This window comes from Python bivittatus, unplaced genomic scaffold, assembly GCF_059951505.1.
Source record: "Python bivittatus isolate LINGU-HERP-01145 unplaced genomic scaffold, Pbiv_v1 ctg000310_np1212, whole genome shotgun sequence".
In the NCBI taxonomy this organism is placed as follows: domain Eukaryota; kingdom Metazoa; phylum Chordata; class Lepidosauria; order Squamata; family Pythonidae; genus Python; species Python bivittatus.
This window is the reverse complement of record NW_028277054.1, coordinates 8,939,534-8,954,382: the sequence shown is the minus strand read 5'-3', so window position 1 is coordinate 8,954,382 and position 14,849 is coordinate 8,939,534. Positions and strand designations below refer to the sequence as shown.

At 41.9% G+C, this 14,849-nt stretch overlaps 1 protein-coding gene across 3 annotated transcripts in view; it reads left to right on the top strand.

Moving 5' to 3' along the window:
• The window catches only part of LUZP1 (leucine zipper protein 1), a 47,673-nt gene that overhangs the window by 28,043 nt on the left and 4,781 nt on the right, over positions 1-14,849 (top strand). For all 3 annotated transcript variants that reach the window (XM_088140033.1, XM_088140031.1, XM_088140032.1), the window contains exon 2: positions 8,589-11,863. In XM_088140033.1, coding sequence (XP_087996159.1) covers positions 8,690-11,863 — 3,174 coding nt within the window. In that variant the 5' untranslated portion in view covers positions 8,589-8,689. The remainder of the gene's footprint in view (positions 1-8,588; positions 11,864-14,849) is intronic.

Sequence of the window (14,849 nt, the reverse complement as noted above, 5' to 3'; positions counted from 1 at the left end):
ACCATGCCAAACTAAAGACCGACCGTGCCCAGCACCGTGTTTTTGTGCTTGCATTTATGGCTTTCCCGTTTGGTGGCGCTGCCAGGAGCCCTGCGAATGGTCCCCGTTGGTGCAGTCGTGAGTCCCGAGCCACACCAACATGGAATGTTGTGCCTCTTGCGGCTGACTCACCCAGGGGCCCCTGGCATTGTTTTCCTAAGTTGAGTTTGAATGCCAGGAGGAAATCCAAGAACAATAACTTGGAGCACGCAGTGCCGTGAGCCAAGCGGCCAGGTTCCGGAGGGGCTGGAGCGCAAAGACGGGTTGGAAGATTCGACAGGGCTGATTATTAAGGTCTGCCACCGACCTGGAATGCAAGAGCAGGGGACTCACCCAAGAGTTATTTGCCCAGTGACTCAGAGTCTAGCTGACGTGGGTGAAGTATCTGACATTTCTGATTAACTTGAAAGCAAGGTTTCCTAATCGGCAGGTCGTAACTTCTGACTGTCCTTAGTCGCCGGTCCATTTCCATCCTGGGTCTTAGCAAAACGCCTTGGGCTGTGAGGAACGAGGGGCCTGGAACCAGTTGATGTCGGCCCCCACATGCTGCGCTCTGAAGAGAGTATGGAGAATTCCAGCAGGGTTTGTGTTAGATACAACCATGAAGAAGGTTGCTTTCAAGCAGGAGTGAGCATTTATTGGGGGGGGGGACCATGGGTCACCTTTAAAAAGCAAGGTGGTTGTGGCAGCATCAGCCATGAAGATGGGGGAGCAAAAGCGTTCAGCTGTTTGGGGTCTTTGCGGAAGGAAAGATGGTGGGAGCCTGGTGGGAGACCCAGGAGGAACAGGACTGGGAAACCCATAATCCTGAGGATGCTACCAAACTACAGTTCCCATGGCCATACAAACGGCAGCCTCCACGGGTGGTCACAGGTTCCCCCACTATTTCTAAGTTAAGTAGGGTTGTGTCCAGTAACAGAGTAGACTTCTGCTGGAAGTATTTATACTTGGCAGAGTGCCCCCAAGATTTGATGGCAGCTCCAGGCTTAAAGAGGCAAGGATTAGCCACAATAGCTAAATGAACCGGCATGTTCAGAGGCAATTAACATCTGGAGAATAAGGAAGAGGGAGAACATACCCTACACACACACACACACACACACACACACTGTGGGCACTTCCTAGGAAAGGCTTGATGGAAATTGTTGGCAACAAACAGTTGACTATGTGCTACTCAGAGACTCTGAGAAAGGAGCGATGTATAAATTGCACTGTTGTTACTGGAATATATAAATCCAGGCGATATTCTCTCTACCTTGCTCTGTATTAAAAATCTTGTTATGCTCCTTCGTGACCAACCTCCTTTTGTCCCAGTTCTGCACTTGGTGCCCTCAACAGCTGGCTCTGTAAGAGTTCATTTCAGGTATCTCCCTTACATGGATTTATCTACCACAGACTGAGCTGGCTCACAGTTTGACTGGTCAGCATTTTTCGGAGACCAGAATTTTTCCTTTCTTTTTTCCTGGGTTGTACTTGACAAATGACCAATGGCAACGATGAAGTAGTCATTTTTCTCCCTGGAACCTAGAAGTGATGTAAAGGGCTTACTGTGAGGTGTTTGGAGCTGTTTTCCATGCACACATGGCTTTCTGATGTGTGGGGTTTCCCCCCCCCTCTGTTTAGGTAGCATCGAGACTGCTCAGCGTTGCACTGGTAATATGAGGCCATGACTGTACCTTATATTGCCTATTAGACTGAACAGCAATTTGGAGCCTTTGAACTCAGTGAAAGAGAGACTGAGATAAACTAAGAGAGGATCACAGGAAAAGTGTTGTGGAAACAAGTTTCTAGTCCTCTGCATTTAGGTGAATCTTGATTTTAAAAAGTGTTATTTAGTACGAGTAGGACTGTACAGAAAGAAGAAAGCTTTTTTCTTTAATTCCCTCCCCCTCCCCATTCTGTTTCTATCCTTCTCGCCTACCTTGACATGCTGAAACAAGATAAGTTCTTCCTGTAGCAGTGTGCATCATCTGCATAGTGGGTGAGTGTGAGTTTTTTGTTTCCCTTAGCTTGGAAGGTCAGCAAATCAACAGGAAATCTACATTTGCTGGAGTCTCAATAAACGAGCGTGCTTAATGCTGTCAGCAAGAGCTGCTGGATTTAGCTTCGTTTCTAGAATGAGAGGCAACGCTATTGGACAGAGAATTGGGAAACAATGAGAGCAGAGCACTCAAGAGCTTATGTTTTGCATATTTCTACATTCCTAAAATTCTTCACTCTCTCACCCGGGGTCCTGAGTGTGAGGACTAGAAGATTACTCAGCAAAGCAATGTTCCTAACTAAATCTCTGTCCCCCAGAGTCCCCTATTGTGGGGGAGATGGGTGGGGGAAAAATCCAATCAATCAATCAATCAATCAATCAATCAATCAATAAAATAAATCCAAATTCTATCATGAAGAAGAGTTTCAAGGCTCTGGGAAGTTTGTAACTAATATAACTTTGGTTGGCCTATAAAAGTATTATCTCTGGAGTTTAGATTTTTCTTTTCCAACCACTAATACAATTATTCCTGTTATTTTTATATATATATATATATATATATATATATATATATATATATATGAAATATGTATAATAAACAGATAATAGTATAGTGATAATACAACCAGAAAAGAAATTTAAAATATAATAGTAATTAAAATGAACTAAGACTAAAGAAAAAAAATCCACATATTAATATAGAACTAGCTCGATTCTTTAACATATTATTAAATCTAGGCCAGTGTTTTTCAAACTGGGCAGCTTTAAGATGTGCGGACTGCAAACTGGGGGCTACTTCAGGGGAGTTTGCATCCTTAGTGGCTAAGGTTCTCAAAGCCAAACAAATAAGGCAGCCTTGTAAGGTTGATCTTAAAGCAGGGTTCCTCAACCTTGGCGACTTGAAGATGTGTGGACTTCAACTCCCAGAATTCCCCAGCCAGCATGGCTGGCTTCTCTATCTTCTCATTTTTACAATGTAAAGACATTTCAATAAATTTCCATCACTACAGGAGAACCTCCTAATGCATCAGGGTAAGGAAGACTGGTCTAAGGTCATCTAGTATTTTCCAGCTGTTTTCGACTACAGTCCCCATTGGCTCCAGCCCAGCATGGTTTATGTCAAAGGATTGGAGGAAGTGTAGTCGAAAACATCTGGAGGACATCGGATGTTGTGTCTTCCTTGTCTAAGGAGCTGGGAGAGGCCATTTTATATTTTTAATTCAATTTAGCCCAAAGCTACCTTTAGTGGTTGCTGTTGTAAAGAAAAACAACTCCTGTCTGGCTGAGAGAAAGCCCTGCCCTTTAAGGGAAGAAAACATCTGGAGGGGCATGGTCCTGGCTGCTAAGGAACACTCCCAGAGGCAAATCTTTAGGTATCGTTTAGATTTTAAAAGCAGCTGCAGCAGTATCATCTCAGGGACGGAAAGAATAATCTTTTAGTATTTGCAATAATGTACTTCTAGTAGATCAGCTCCATCTGTGCCAGTGTCTTTCCAGATAGAAATATTGAATGCAGATGTTTAATTTTTTTTGTCTTTCTCCTTAAGACCACAAATGTGTATTCGCATGTTTCCATATACTCACAACTGTGTTTTCCCCCTGTGTTTGCTTTTTATTCTTGTTCCTTTTTTTAAAAGTACTTTGTTCCTTTTTATCTGGAATGTTTTGTTGATGTTTGGTTTGTCCCAATAAAAAAAGAATGTTCACAAGCAGTGGAAAAATAACATTAAAAAGGGGAATGGGGAAAGGATGTTTGCAGTGTTTCCTGCCCTCTGAGCTTTCAACAATCTCCACTCCCTCATTTTTATTTTAAATATTTCTGTGTTGGATACTTTGTAAGCCTTCCCTCAGCACAAAGGTAACATATAAATATTTTTGATAAAAGGATCCCTGTTTTCTTTAACCCTAAATTTTCTACAATAATTGGAACCCTACCATTGGAATGCAGTTGTTGAGGAAAGTGTAGAGTCCATCACTTCAATGGGTGGAGCATTATTATTTATTGTTTAATGCAATTTTCTGGTCCCCCTAAGGCTCCAAAGAAAGCTGTGGAAACAGCTGATCAAATTAAAAAAAGCCAGAAAAGCTTTTGCATAAGGATAATTTTGCACAGTGGTGAGGAAGACCTAGATGGAAGTGGTTGGATGTTATGGGGTCATTCAGTGACATTGATTGGAACGAGATTTAGAACAAACAAAATTACTTTGTGGACCTCATTACCAGAAGACGTGACGGCCATGAACTTGGATGACTTTAAAAGGGATTGGATAAATTCATGAAGGACAAATCTATCAAGGGCTATGAGTCTTGAAGACCCAGTGTTACCTCCAAGTTGTGAGCAGCATAGCTCCAAATACCAGTTTCAGGAGGAGAGTAGCAGAGGAGCAATGTGCCTCTGTCTCCTGTTTACATGCACCATAGAGGCAGCTGTTTGGCCATAATGAGCAACAAAATATTGGTCTAACTGAGAAATAAAATGTTGGGCTAAGATGAGTCTGATATGAGTAATTCTTATGATTTTATGTGTGGATGAAAGGATAAACAGCCTTGCAAAGATAGATAACCATGGTTGAACTACGGCAGTCAAGCCCTGTGGCAAACATGGGAAACAAGAACCATTTGGATTTCTGGAAAGGTATTTATTACCAGGAGAGAAATGTAGCAGAAACATGAGAGCCTATCAAAAGCAGTTGTCCTATTCAACTTATACCTACTATAATTAAGGTGGAGTTGTTCCAAGTTTCTTTCTTATGCTTCTCCACTCCCTTGGGCCAAAGTATCTCTTGCAATGGTCTTGCTTCCTCTTCTACTTTTCCAGGGTTTATTAGACATTCCATCACAACAACTTCCACTTCTCTCATCATTGACCATGCTAAGATAGTAGTTCAGTAGCATCTGAAGGTCCACAGACTTGATACAATATTGGGAAAAACTAATATGTTTTAAAATATTGCCTTGTTAGAAACACTGTGCTTGGTCTGAACAAGCCACAATGACCTAATTCTGACATAATACTAAACCGCGAACAGCACTTTACACGCTGTGCTGGATTCCTAGATCTCGTAAACTAAAACCAAACAAACCACTTTGTGGCTTAGTGTGATATTTAAACCCAGCGTGACATATGGCTAGGAAGTGGAACCTGGTTGACCAAGCAAAATGTTTTCTGCTGTGACTAAGTAGTTGCTGCCTTAAATAATAGTTTCATGTGTGTGTATCAATAGTATAATTTAGTCTTGCTGCTATAATCAGTTTCCTTGGGTTCCTATTCTTGACCAAAACTGGAGTGAGTGTTGAAAACTTTTGCTGTAATGATGGTGAATACATTAGTGTCATAAATGACCATTGGGTGGTGCCAGTCACAATCAGACCTACCATTACTGTAGGCAGAATGAGGTAACTGGAGTGGGCTCAGGTGAAGTAGGACCATCCATATGGTCTTGAAGGATACAGCCTGTGCTGTATCATTAAAGTGAACCTGTTGCCATCAAATAGGAGAAGAGGACAGAGTTTTCTTCATAGTACTAAAAATAAGATTCAGCCATCAGTTGAGTTGAAGAAACTCCTTTTTTGCTGCAGACAACTAAATGTCTTGGATAGGCTCAGCGACCTGTAACATCAGGAGGGAGATATCACCAATCCATTGCCCGCCCTCCCTCCCTTGGAAAAAATGGAGCAGATGCAGCTGTAAGAGTCTGAGAAGTCAAGCAGTGGGCTTGTGACATGGGCTGATCCACTCTGCAAGCATTGTGCAATTGCTTGTTTGTAAGTCATAATACTCAGAGATGTCCAATAGTCATGGGAAGTGGAGACACAATGGCATCTGGATGGATGAGCTCCATTGCTTAGCAGTTTCTATCATAGCTCAGGAGTATCCAGTGTTTTAGAGAAGGGGTTCTTAACTTGGGGTCCACAAACCCCTTGGGGGTCTGTAGATAGATTTCAGGGGGGCTGTGTACTTGGATGGGGAAAATATCACTAACTTCTAACTGAACATAGCTTTTCATTCAATAATGTATATAGGCAACAATTTATAGTCTCTAGACTCCAAAAATATTTGGTAATTTCAATAAAACTCACTGTCTAAAATTACTGTACCCTAAAATTTATTGTCTTGTTGATTTAATGGATTAATAAACACAGATATTACTATATAACCTATTTGTTGTTTTGATAACTGTATGAGCACAATTAGTTTCTTATTTTATGCATTTAAATGCATTTTTCTGAGACATGATCCGTAGATTTCTCCAGACTGTCAAAGGGATCTATGGCACAAAAAGGTTAGGAAGCCCTATTTTAGAGGATTTATTAACAGGATTGCTTTCGTCTATTTTTGGTTAGTAAGGAGATTTTTTTCCTGTTTTTTTCTAAATAGCCAGACCTTCCTATATTTAAATCAGTGCTGATGCAACTTTGAGGCTTGATTATTCCAACAGATTTTACATGGAGTATCTGTTGAAGACAACTCAAGAGTTTTAGCTAAGTGCAGAGGTTAGAAACATGGTGTTAGGAATACAGAAAGCAAATTTACAGTGATTATTTCATGCAAAATGCTTCACCTCTTTACTGGATTTAACTCATGTTCTGGATTTGCACAATGCCTTGAGTTCAAGGAACCAGTAGGTTTATAGCTGATCTGGTTAAGTGTGTTGTATGAATAGCAGAGCTAGTGAGTCAAGTTGTTAGTCTATGCAAGTTAGCTCCAGATTAGCTCCACATATTTTTTTTTTTGGTGCCATAAAAGTTGAATCTGGGACCATTTTGCAAAAAAGGCACGTCTTTATCACCAAGCTATGGAAGTTGTAACTATCTCAGGACCTTTTCCTGCAATGATTTTCTTCTCTGTTCTGTAATTGCCCTGATGACCATTTTAATTCCATGCGCCAAGTCAAAGTATTCCCTAACCTGTAGAAGATACCAGTTGGCAGATGAAATCAAATTAAGCTGGGCTCCCTGTCTCAAATCCACAAAACCCTCTTTTGCCCATTTTTAACCACAAAGGAATAGACAAGCTTCAGTGGAGTAGTTTGTACAAGGCTGAGTACCTCAGCGGTAGGAAAGGAAAAGGAAGTGACTGCATCTGTTAGATGGGACAGAGACAGGGACTACATCTGCTAGGTGGGACCTGTGTAATAGGACTGTGGGTGATTCATATCACGAGAGGTTAGGCTTGGAGTATAAAGGGGTTTTCCTTGCAACCAGATGGCATCAGGATTCAGCTGAAGAGGAAGAGGCCTGCCAAAGAGAGGAGGATACAGAAGGATATTTTTGGCTTGTTTAAGCATGTGATATCATCAACTTGGGTTTTTCTTTCATTTTCATCCTTGATACTCTTAGGGACACCTATGCCATCATTTCTGTGTTTGGGTCATAGCAGGGTGCCATCTGCTCACCCCTACAAAAGTTGTGCTCCAAGAAAGCAGACTGCATTAGGGATTTCTTTCCCAAATGGGGTGCACGTGCACCCATGCCTTTTCCTGAAGTTCCAGCTGGAGATGGCTAGAGATGTGAAAAGCAACCCATCCTTTGGGCTGTAAGGAAACAGCCTGCCCTGCTTTAGCTTGGTTGCAGGGGTTGTGCTATTGTTGGTCAACATACAACGTGGAGGATGTAAGTCACGTCCAAGCGTGTCTCAAGCATGGGGGCACAGTGACCATTCATGCCCCTTGTGGATTTTATGCCACAAAATAATAAACTCGTATGGATGGAGGGTCACTGTGCCACCCCAGGAGCAATAGCCTAAACCAGGGTTTCTCAGCCTCAGCAACTTTAAGATTTCTGGCTGGGGAATTCTGGGAGTTGAAGTCCATACTTCTTAAAACACTGGCCTAAACTAATAGAGCTTCTGTTTTCCCAGACCAAGGGCCACACTAGGACTCTGGGTGGTGGGTCAGAGGATGCATGCCAAAAAATAATGGATGGGGCCAGAACGAGAGCTGGGCCTGATTTCATTTCATTTCACGGTAATCAAAACTAAATACAACTAACATGAGTACTCTGCAGTTGTGTCTTTCATAACTTTCCCCACTGATAGTATTTGGGGGAAAATACATGGAGCTCTGGGTTATACACCTTTAAATGAGTAACCCAAAATTAAAGCACCTTGAACTGGCTGTACTGCTCTTACTGAGACTTGAGTTGGATCGGTTGGATTATCTTGACTTGGGGTTTTTTTTCTGCCTTCATCTTCTTTTCAGACTTTCAGAGAATAGTCAGTGATGATCTTCAGTCTGAATGTCCAAGCCTGGTCTGGTGCTATTTCTTCTGTTAAATTTGGAACTGACATGTTTTCATGGGTTTGGGGATAGTCCAACCATTAGAAGACAGGGTATTTCTGTCTGGGTCTAAAAGCATAAGACATGAGCTTAAGGCCATCAGTATAATCTAAATTGACTGCTAGAGTTAGCTTTTCTCAGTCCTATCTAGAAACATAATGGACTGTCCACCTGGGCCCATCAATGACCTACTATCCTTCCAATCAGAGCAAACTGAATCATGGAACTAGTAAGGAAAATCAAAATAAGTCGCCATTCGTTATAGTGACTTTCTCTTTTTATTTTTTTAGGTGCCGGTTCCCTGGGAAGCTTTATGAAAACAAGGAAAAGAACCAAGCAATTGACATTTTCATTTGAGACATAGGAAACGGAAACAAACGAAGGGACCGACATGGCTGATTACTCATCTTATAAAGAGACCTCAAATCGGCATTTGCGCTTCAAACTTCAGAGTCTCAGCCGCCGCCTTGATGAGTTAGAGGAAGCAACTAGAAATCTCCAGAAAGCGGAGGATGAGCTTTTAGATTTGCAGGACAAAGTGATCCAGGCAGAAGGCAGTAACTCCAGCATGTTGGCTGATGTGGAAGCCTTGCGAAAGAGAGTTCTGAAAATAGAAGGGAAAGATGAAGAGATCAGAAAGGCAGAAGAGCTTTGCCAGCTGATGAAGGCCAAGCTTGAGGAAGAGGAAAGCCTCACTCGAGAGCTGAAATCTGAAATCGAGAGGCTTCAGAAGCGAATGGCTGAGCTGGAGAAACTGGAGGAGGCTTTTGGTCGGAGTAAGAACGACTGCACTCAGCTTTGCCTCAGCCTCAATGAGGAGAAAAACCTGACCAAGAAAATTTCAACAGAACTGGAAGTTCTTAGGGCAAAAGTGAAAGAACTGGAACAGTCAGAAGACCGGCTTGATAAAACGGAGCAAAGCTTAGTGAGTGAACTGGAAAAACTGAAATCTTTAGCCCTCGTTTTTGTCAGCGAAAGAAAACACTTCACTGAAAAGGAGAAGCAGAATGAAAAGTTGATACAAGAGCTCACCCAACAGCTGGAACAGAATAATAAACTTAACCGTGCTGACCAAACACGCAATACATCAAATCTGCTGGAGAGATCATCCAATAGTATAATTGACAGAAATGACCTAAGGATTGAGGTTGACTTAACAACTTCAGCACTATCCTCAAAAGAAACCAGAAGAAAAGCCAGTTTGGACTACCTAAAGCTTGTGGAAAACGAAGCTCGAAACAAATCAGAAAACCAGAAGAATAAAAACCAAGAAGACAACAAGGTGAAGGACCTCAATCAAGAAATTGAGAAGCTCAAGACCCAAATTAAACATTTTGAGTCTTTAGAAGAGGAGCTTAAAACCCTAAGAGCCAAAAACAATGACCTTCATGACAACTACTTGAGTGAACAGAATAAGAATAAGATCCTTGTGGGCCAGCTGGAAGAAATAAAAATGCAGATGAAAAAGCAGAAAGAGCTGGAGAATGGTGAAGCAGAGATGGAGGAAGTGAACTTGCCCAGCAGAGTTAAGCATGACCGACCCAAGCATCGAACTGTTACAGCTGAGTCCGCAGTTTCCAAACATAAGTCACGGGAACTTTCACCTCAACACCGGCGGGAGAGGCTACGCAATCGAGAATTGAATAATGAATGTTATGGCCAAGGTAGTAAGCGAGTTACGAGCCCTAATATGAACAGCAGAAGGGCAGCCAAAACATCGAGTACATCCACTTTGTTAGACACCTTAGGAACTGATGCTAAACGGGTAGAAGACAAAACAACCTTGGGCATGAACAATTCTCCACCAAAAGACAGCAGCACCTCTCCCGCTGAAGTGAAGAAATGTAGGGAGCAGCCTCCAGTGCTTAGCCGTTATCCACCTGCAGCCCAGGAGCATAAATCTTGGAAGGTCTCTTCAAAACCCAAAAGTGAAAATACCATGAGGAATAGAGTTGAAAAAGTATCCCAACCACTGAATGATGCTCATCATGTTAGACCTGATGAACTTGAAGACCAGCCCAGCAAACCAGAATCTGTAGTACCATCTTCTGAAAGGGGGCTAAAGATGCCTGTCACAGAATCATTGGTTCTTGCAACAGAGACTCGGACCTCCAAAGTTAACTGTGGGCCATCAAATGGTGCTGCTTTGTCCTATGGGCAGTATCTCTCAGGAGAAACACTAACTTCTGAACCAGTGGGCTTGAAGATGGAAACTACGGTTTCAGCTCGCAGGCAGCACTTGGAAGAGGGCTCTCAAAAGACATTCAGCTTCCAAGATAGAGAGTCTATGGACCCTCCACTAGAAATAACAAAATCTTCTCTTTTATCAAAGTCTTGGCTCATTTCGAGAAGCCAAGAAGATCTCTTGCAGAGTCATCCAATTCCTCAAAAAGAAGAAATAGACCAAACTCTTTTGTCGACTGTAAACTGCAACAGTTTGGACCTAAAAGCAACAGTGGCAAGATCCAAAGCTGTCAATCCCAGCTGGATTGAGAAATCTGGCAACAGTGAGGGGACAAGCAAAATTGGAAATATTTCTGCTACGTTTGACTTAGGAATAAAAAAAGAAATCGCTGCCCGAGAATTCACAAGTTCCAAAGGATCAGTTCATACACTTTCCTTTGAGAATGATAGAAATGCTAGCAGCGAAGAAGACCTCAGTAGACAATCCAAAATGGCAGCAGCTGGTGCGATGTCAGGATTGAAATCCCGACGGCCATTTAGTCCAAGAGAAGCTCTGCGCTCTAAAGCTGTCATCAAACCTGCAATTGTGGAGAAGGATGTTAAGGAAATCATGGGTGGTGTGGGTTCTGGTCTGGAAACCAGCTTTGAAAAACAGCATCCCACCTGTAAGACAGTGGCACATAAAATGACCAGCAGTATCACCATTTACCCATCTGAGCCAATTATTTCAAGGAGCAACACAACGGATGCTACAAGGGAACAGCTGCATGCAACAGTTGGCAGTGTTCAAATCATTCCAAATGAACTATCACCAGGAGCAGACGCAGCCAGCATTCCTAATGAGTTATCACTTAACAAGAGCAGTATAACCTTGAAGTTACCAGAGACTGATAAAAATGGAGACCCTGTTCTGAGAAGCAGAGTAGAAACGGTCATCTCCAAAAGTAGTATTACAATAAAGCCTTCAGAGACCACTGAAAAAAACAGTGAACCACCCATGGAGACAGGTGGTTGGAAGAGTCACAGTACTTTGGGGACACACTCATCTGAGACCAAGCACGTGACGGTAAGAAGCTCATGGCGGACAAGGCGAGGATTGCATCCTTTGGAAGACTCTGCAGCCAAGGTGGTTGAACATGCAAATCCTCGGACTCCATGCAGGTCATCTACCGATCCTTCTAAACCAGAAGGGATGACGGCACGCATCTATGCGATTGAGCAGAATTCCAGAAGGGCCAGTGCCAGGATAAACTCTTGGAATACTCCAGAATTAGACTCTAGAAGGACCAAAAGTAGCTTGAGTGCATCTGAGATGCTGAGCCAGAAAAGCTGTGTCAGTGACCTTGTGACGGCTTCCCCTTGGAATTGCACAGTAATGCCAGTAAGTGTGATGTGCGTTCTTTTGTTCTGAAATATTTGCATTATTAAATCAAGGGAGAAGGGGGCTGTTCTGGGGCTGGAAGCATTTGCTTTAAACAAAAGAATCGTCTCTCTTGGCATTACCCTTTCCCCATCCATTCGGACTAGAATGATCCATGCTTGTATGCATGCTGATTGATTGACGGCGGTGGCTACATGGCAGTACATTTCTCTCCTAACGGGGCTCTACCTATCCCCGTACCCTTATGAGAGAGTTTGGGTGCAATTCATGTGCAAATACAATGGAGGTTAGGATGCGTCTGTGCAGCTCCATTAGATAGAAAGTGCCCAATCAGCATTTGCTGCACACCCCAGAGTCTGCCTGCTCTGCTGATTTGGCACACCTATGCTGCATTTGATGGTGGCATTTATGCAGGACATCCACGTACATCAACATTTTTTATATTCTGCAGTTTCATCCATTAGGTTTGCATATCTTATGTTCCATCTGCAACATAACTGACAACAATATGAACTACAACAGTTTCAGGAAACAGTAAAAAGGCCTGGGGCAGTAGGTTTTCAGTGTACCCCAGAGGGAAAGAAAGAAAGATACTTGCCTTTTCCAAGAATCTGTTCATCTTCACTTCCGCCTCAAACCCAACAGTCAATTAATTTTCATCCAGAACTCTTCCACCAGTTGCTGATTTTTCTTTCCTTAAATGTTAAAACCTTGTACTGTCAAATGTTAAAACCGTGTACGGTGTGTCAAAAATTCAAAAAATGTTAAAACCTTGGGGCAGAACTGAGTAGCAGTAAAAGGACTTATTCCATGATCTCTAGGATTGGCTAGCCCCTTGATTCATCTGTAGACATTTGGATCCTTCCTATTTCCCAAGGATAGCCTGGAATTTCACAGTGATTATGTTAATGGACAGAAGAAATTAGTTCATGGATCTTCCTGTATCTCTGATATAGTACCGATTTGCGTCCATTTTAATGGTAATGCATATTGGAAACAAATCTGGATTGTGGTCTAATTTTGGACTAGGTAGGATTTTTTTCCTTTTCTATTTATTTATTAAAACATTTTAAAAATGGATTAAATACAAAAAGAAGGAAAAGAAGGAAAAAGAAACGTAGTGGGTAAAAGAATAAAATATCAGGAAATAAAAAGGAAGTTTACAATTGTCATGAAATTTGAAGTTCATTATTTCATTAATTGATTGCATTGAACTAAGTTCGTTGTATCATCTAAAAAAAAAAAAACTGGAAATCTCTATAGAACTCTGAACATAATATTAATATCCCCACTATTTATCCTTATTCCAAGGATAAATGGACATTATCATATAAAAGGAAAACAGAGAAAAAATAAAAGAAAAAGAAAAGTCAATAAAAGAGTGTTAAAAAAGCTGCTTAACTTTAAATTCCCTCCCATTATATCCTGACTGATAAATACACCAAATGTCAGTGTAAAAATGTCAGCAGTTTCCTCTTAAAAACCTTACTTAGTGTCTGCCTTTTTGTTTGACATACAACTTTTAGGGGAGCCATTCTTGCTTCAGTTTGGGCGAGCTTCTCTTCTGAATATAGACTCTCAATTGTGCTATGCAGTTTTTCAGATTCTAAGGCCAAACAGTAGTTGGAGCACATTGAGGCCCAAATGCAAGAGATGTTTTTTCCCAGGATTTTGCAGAAGGCACCCAAGGAAAGACATGGCTGTTCTAAAGAGTTTAAAGGAAAGACAGGGCTGTTTTAAAGATTCTCGGAAAAGGCAAGTATCTTTCTTTCCCTCTGGGGTAGAAGAGGGAAGACCTATTGCCCCAGGCTTTTTTACTGTTTCTTGAAACTGTTGTAGTTCATATTGTTGTTAAAGTTAGGTTACAGATGCAACGGAAGAGAGGCAGACCTAATGGATGAAACGGAAGAATATAAAAAATATTGATGTACGTGGATGTCCTGCATAAACACCACCATCAAATGCAGTGTAGCTGTGCCAAAGCAGCAAACAGTCATGCTGCCGCACAGCCCAAAGCGCCCTTTTGCCTTTGGATTTGCACCAGCGCATAGCCCTTGCCTAAATCATGTCTGCGGTTCTCGACTGCTTCCATTTATGCAGATGAAAAATAACCATAGGCACAGCCCTACCCCCCCCACCCCGACTTTGGAGGGAAAGAGATCCTTTGGGATCTTTTGGAAAGATTCTTCCAGCTTGCTGTGTGCTCACTGAGCATGCCTAGAAGGCACTGGATGCATGGGGGGATACAAAGAGTAAATGAAGGGGAATAGAATCAATAATCTGGAAGATGGTATGGACCACTTTGGGCTGCAGTCTTTTATGGGAGATCTCCTTTAGAGAATGCCTTCAGTTGGTTGAGTTAGATATTTGGGGTCCACAAACTTAGGCACAAGATTGGCAAAGGTTTAGCTGGACTGCCCTATTGGGATGATATTAGACCAGGGTTTCTCGACCTTGGCAACTTTAAGATGTGTGGACTTCAACTCCCAGAATTCCCCAGCCTGGCTGGGGAATTCTGGGAGTTCAAGTCCACACATCTTAAAGTTGCCAAGGTCGAGAAACACTGTATTAGACTGATACAGAAGAATTTATGCAAGATAGACACATCCGTCCTTTCTTATACTTTCATCAACTTAAATCCATCATGCAAACATTGCTTTTGGTCCCCCAGGTTAGCATCACTGCACCTCCACACATTGGATGTGTTTGGATTCTTTCAAGAATTCTTTCCATTGCTTCAATGCTGTCCTAGATAGTTTTTCTCCCCCCCCCCCGGAACTCACTGACTTAATGCTGGGCAATGGTAAAAATAAAATAACAGTGGTGAGAACATTGACATGGAAAAATAAACGACAAGAAAACCAGCCGAATCAGATTAAACATAACAATGCTAGGATTCTAAAAGTAGCACATTCCAAAGTCTTATGCTTGGGTTGCGAAATTGGAATCAAATTGCAACAAATACGAAGTCCTCACAACTCCGCTC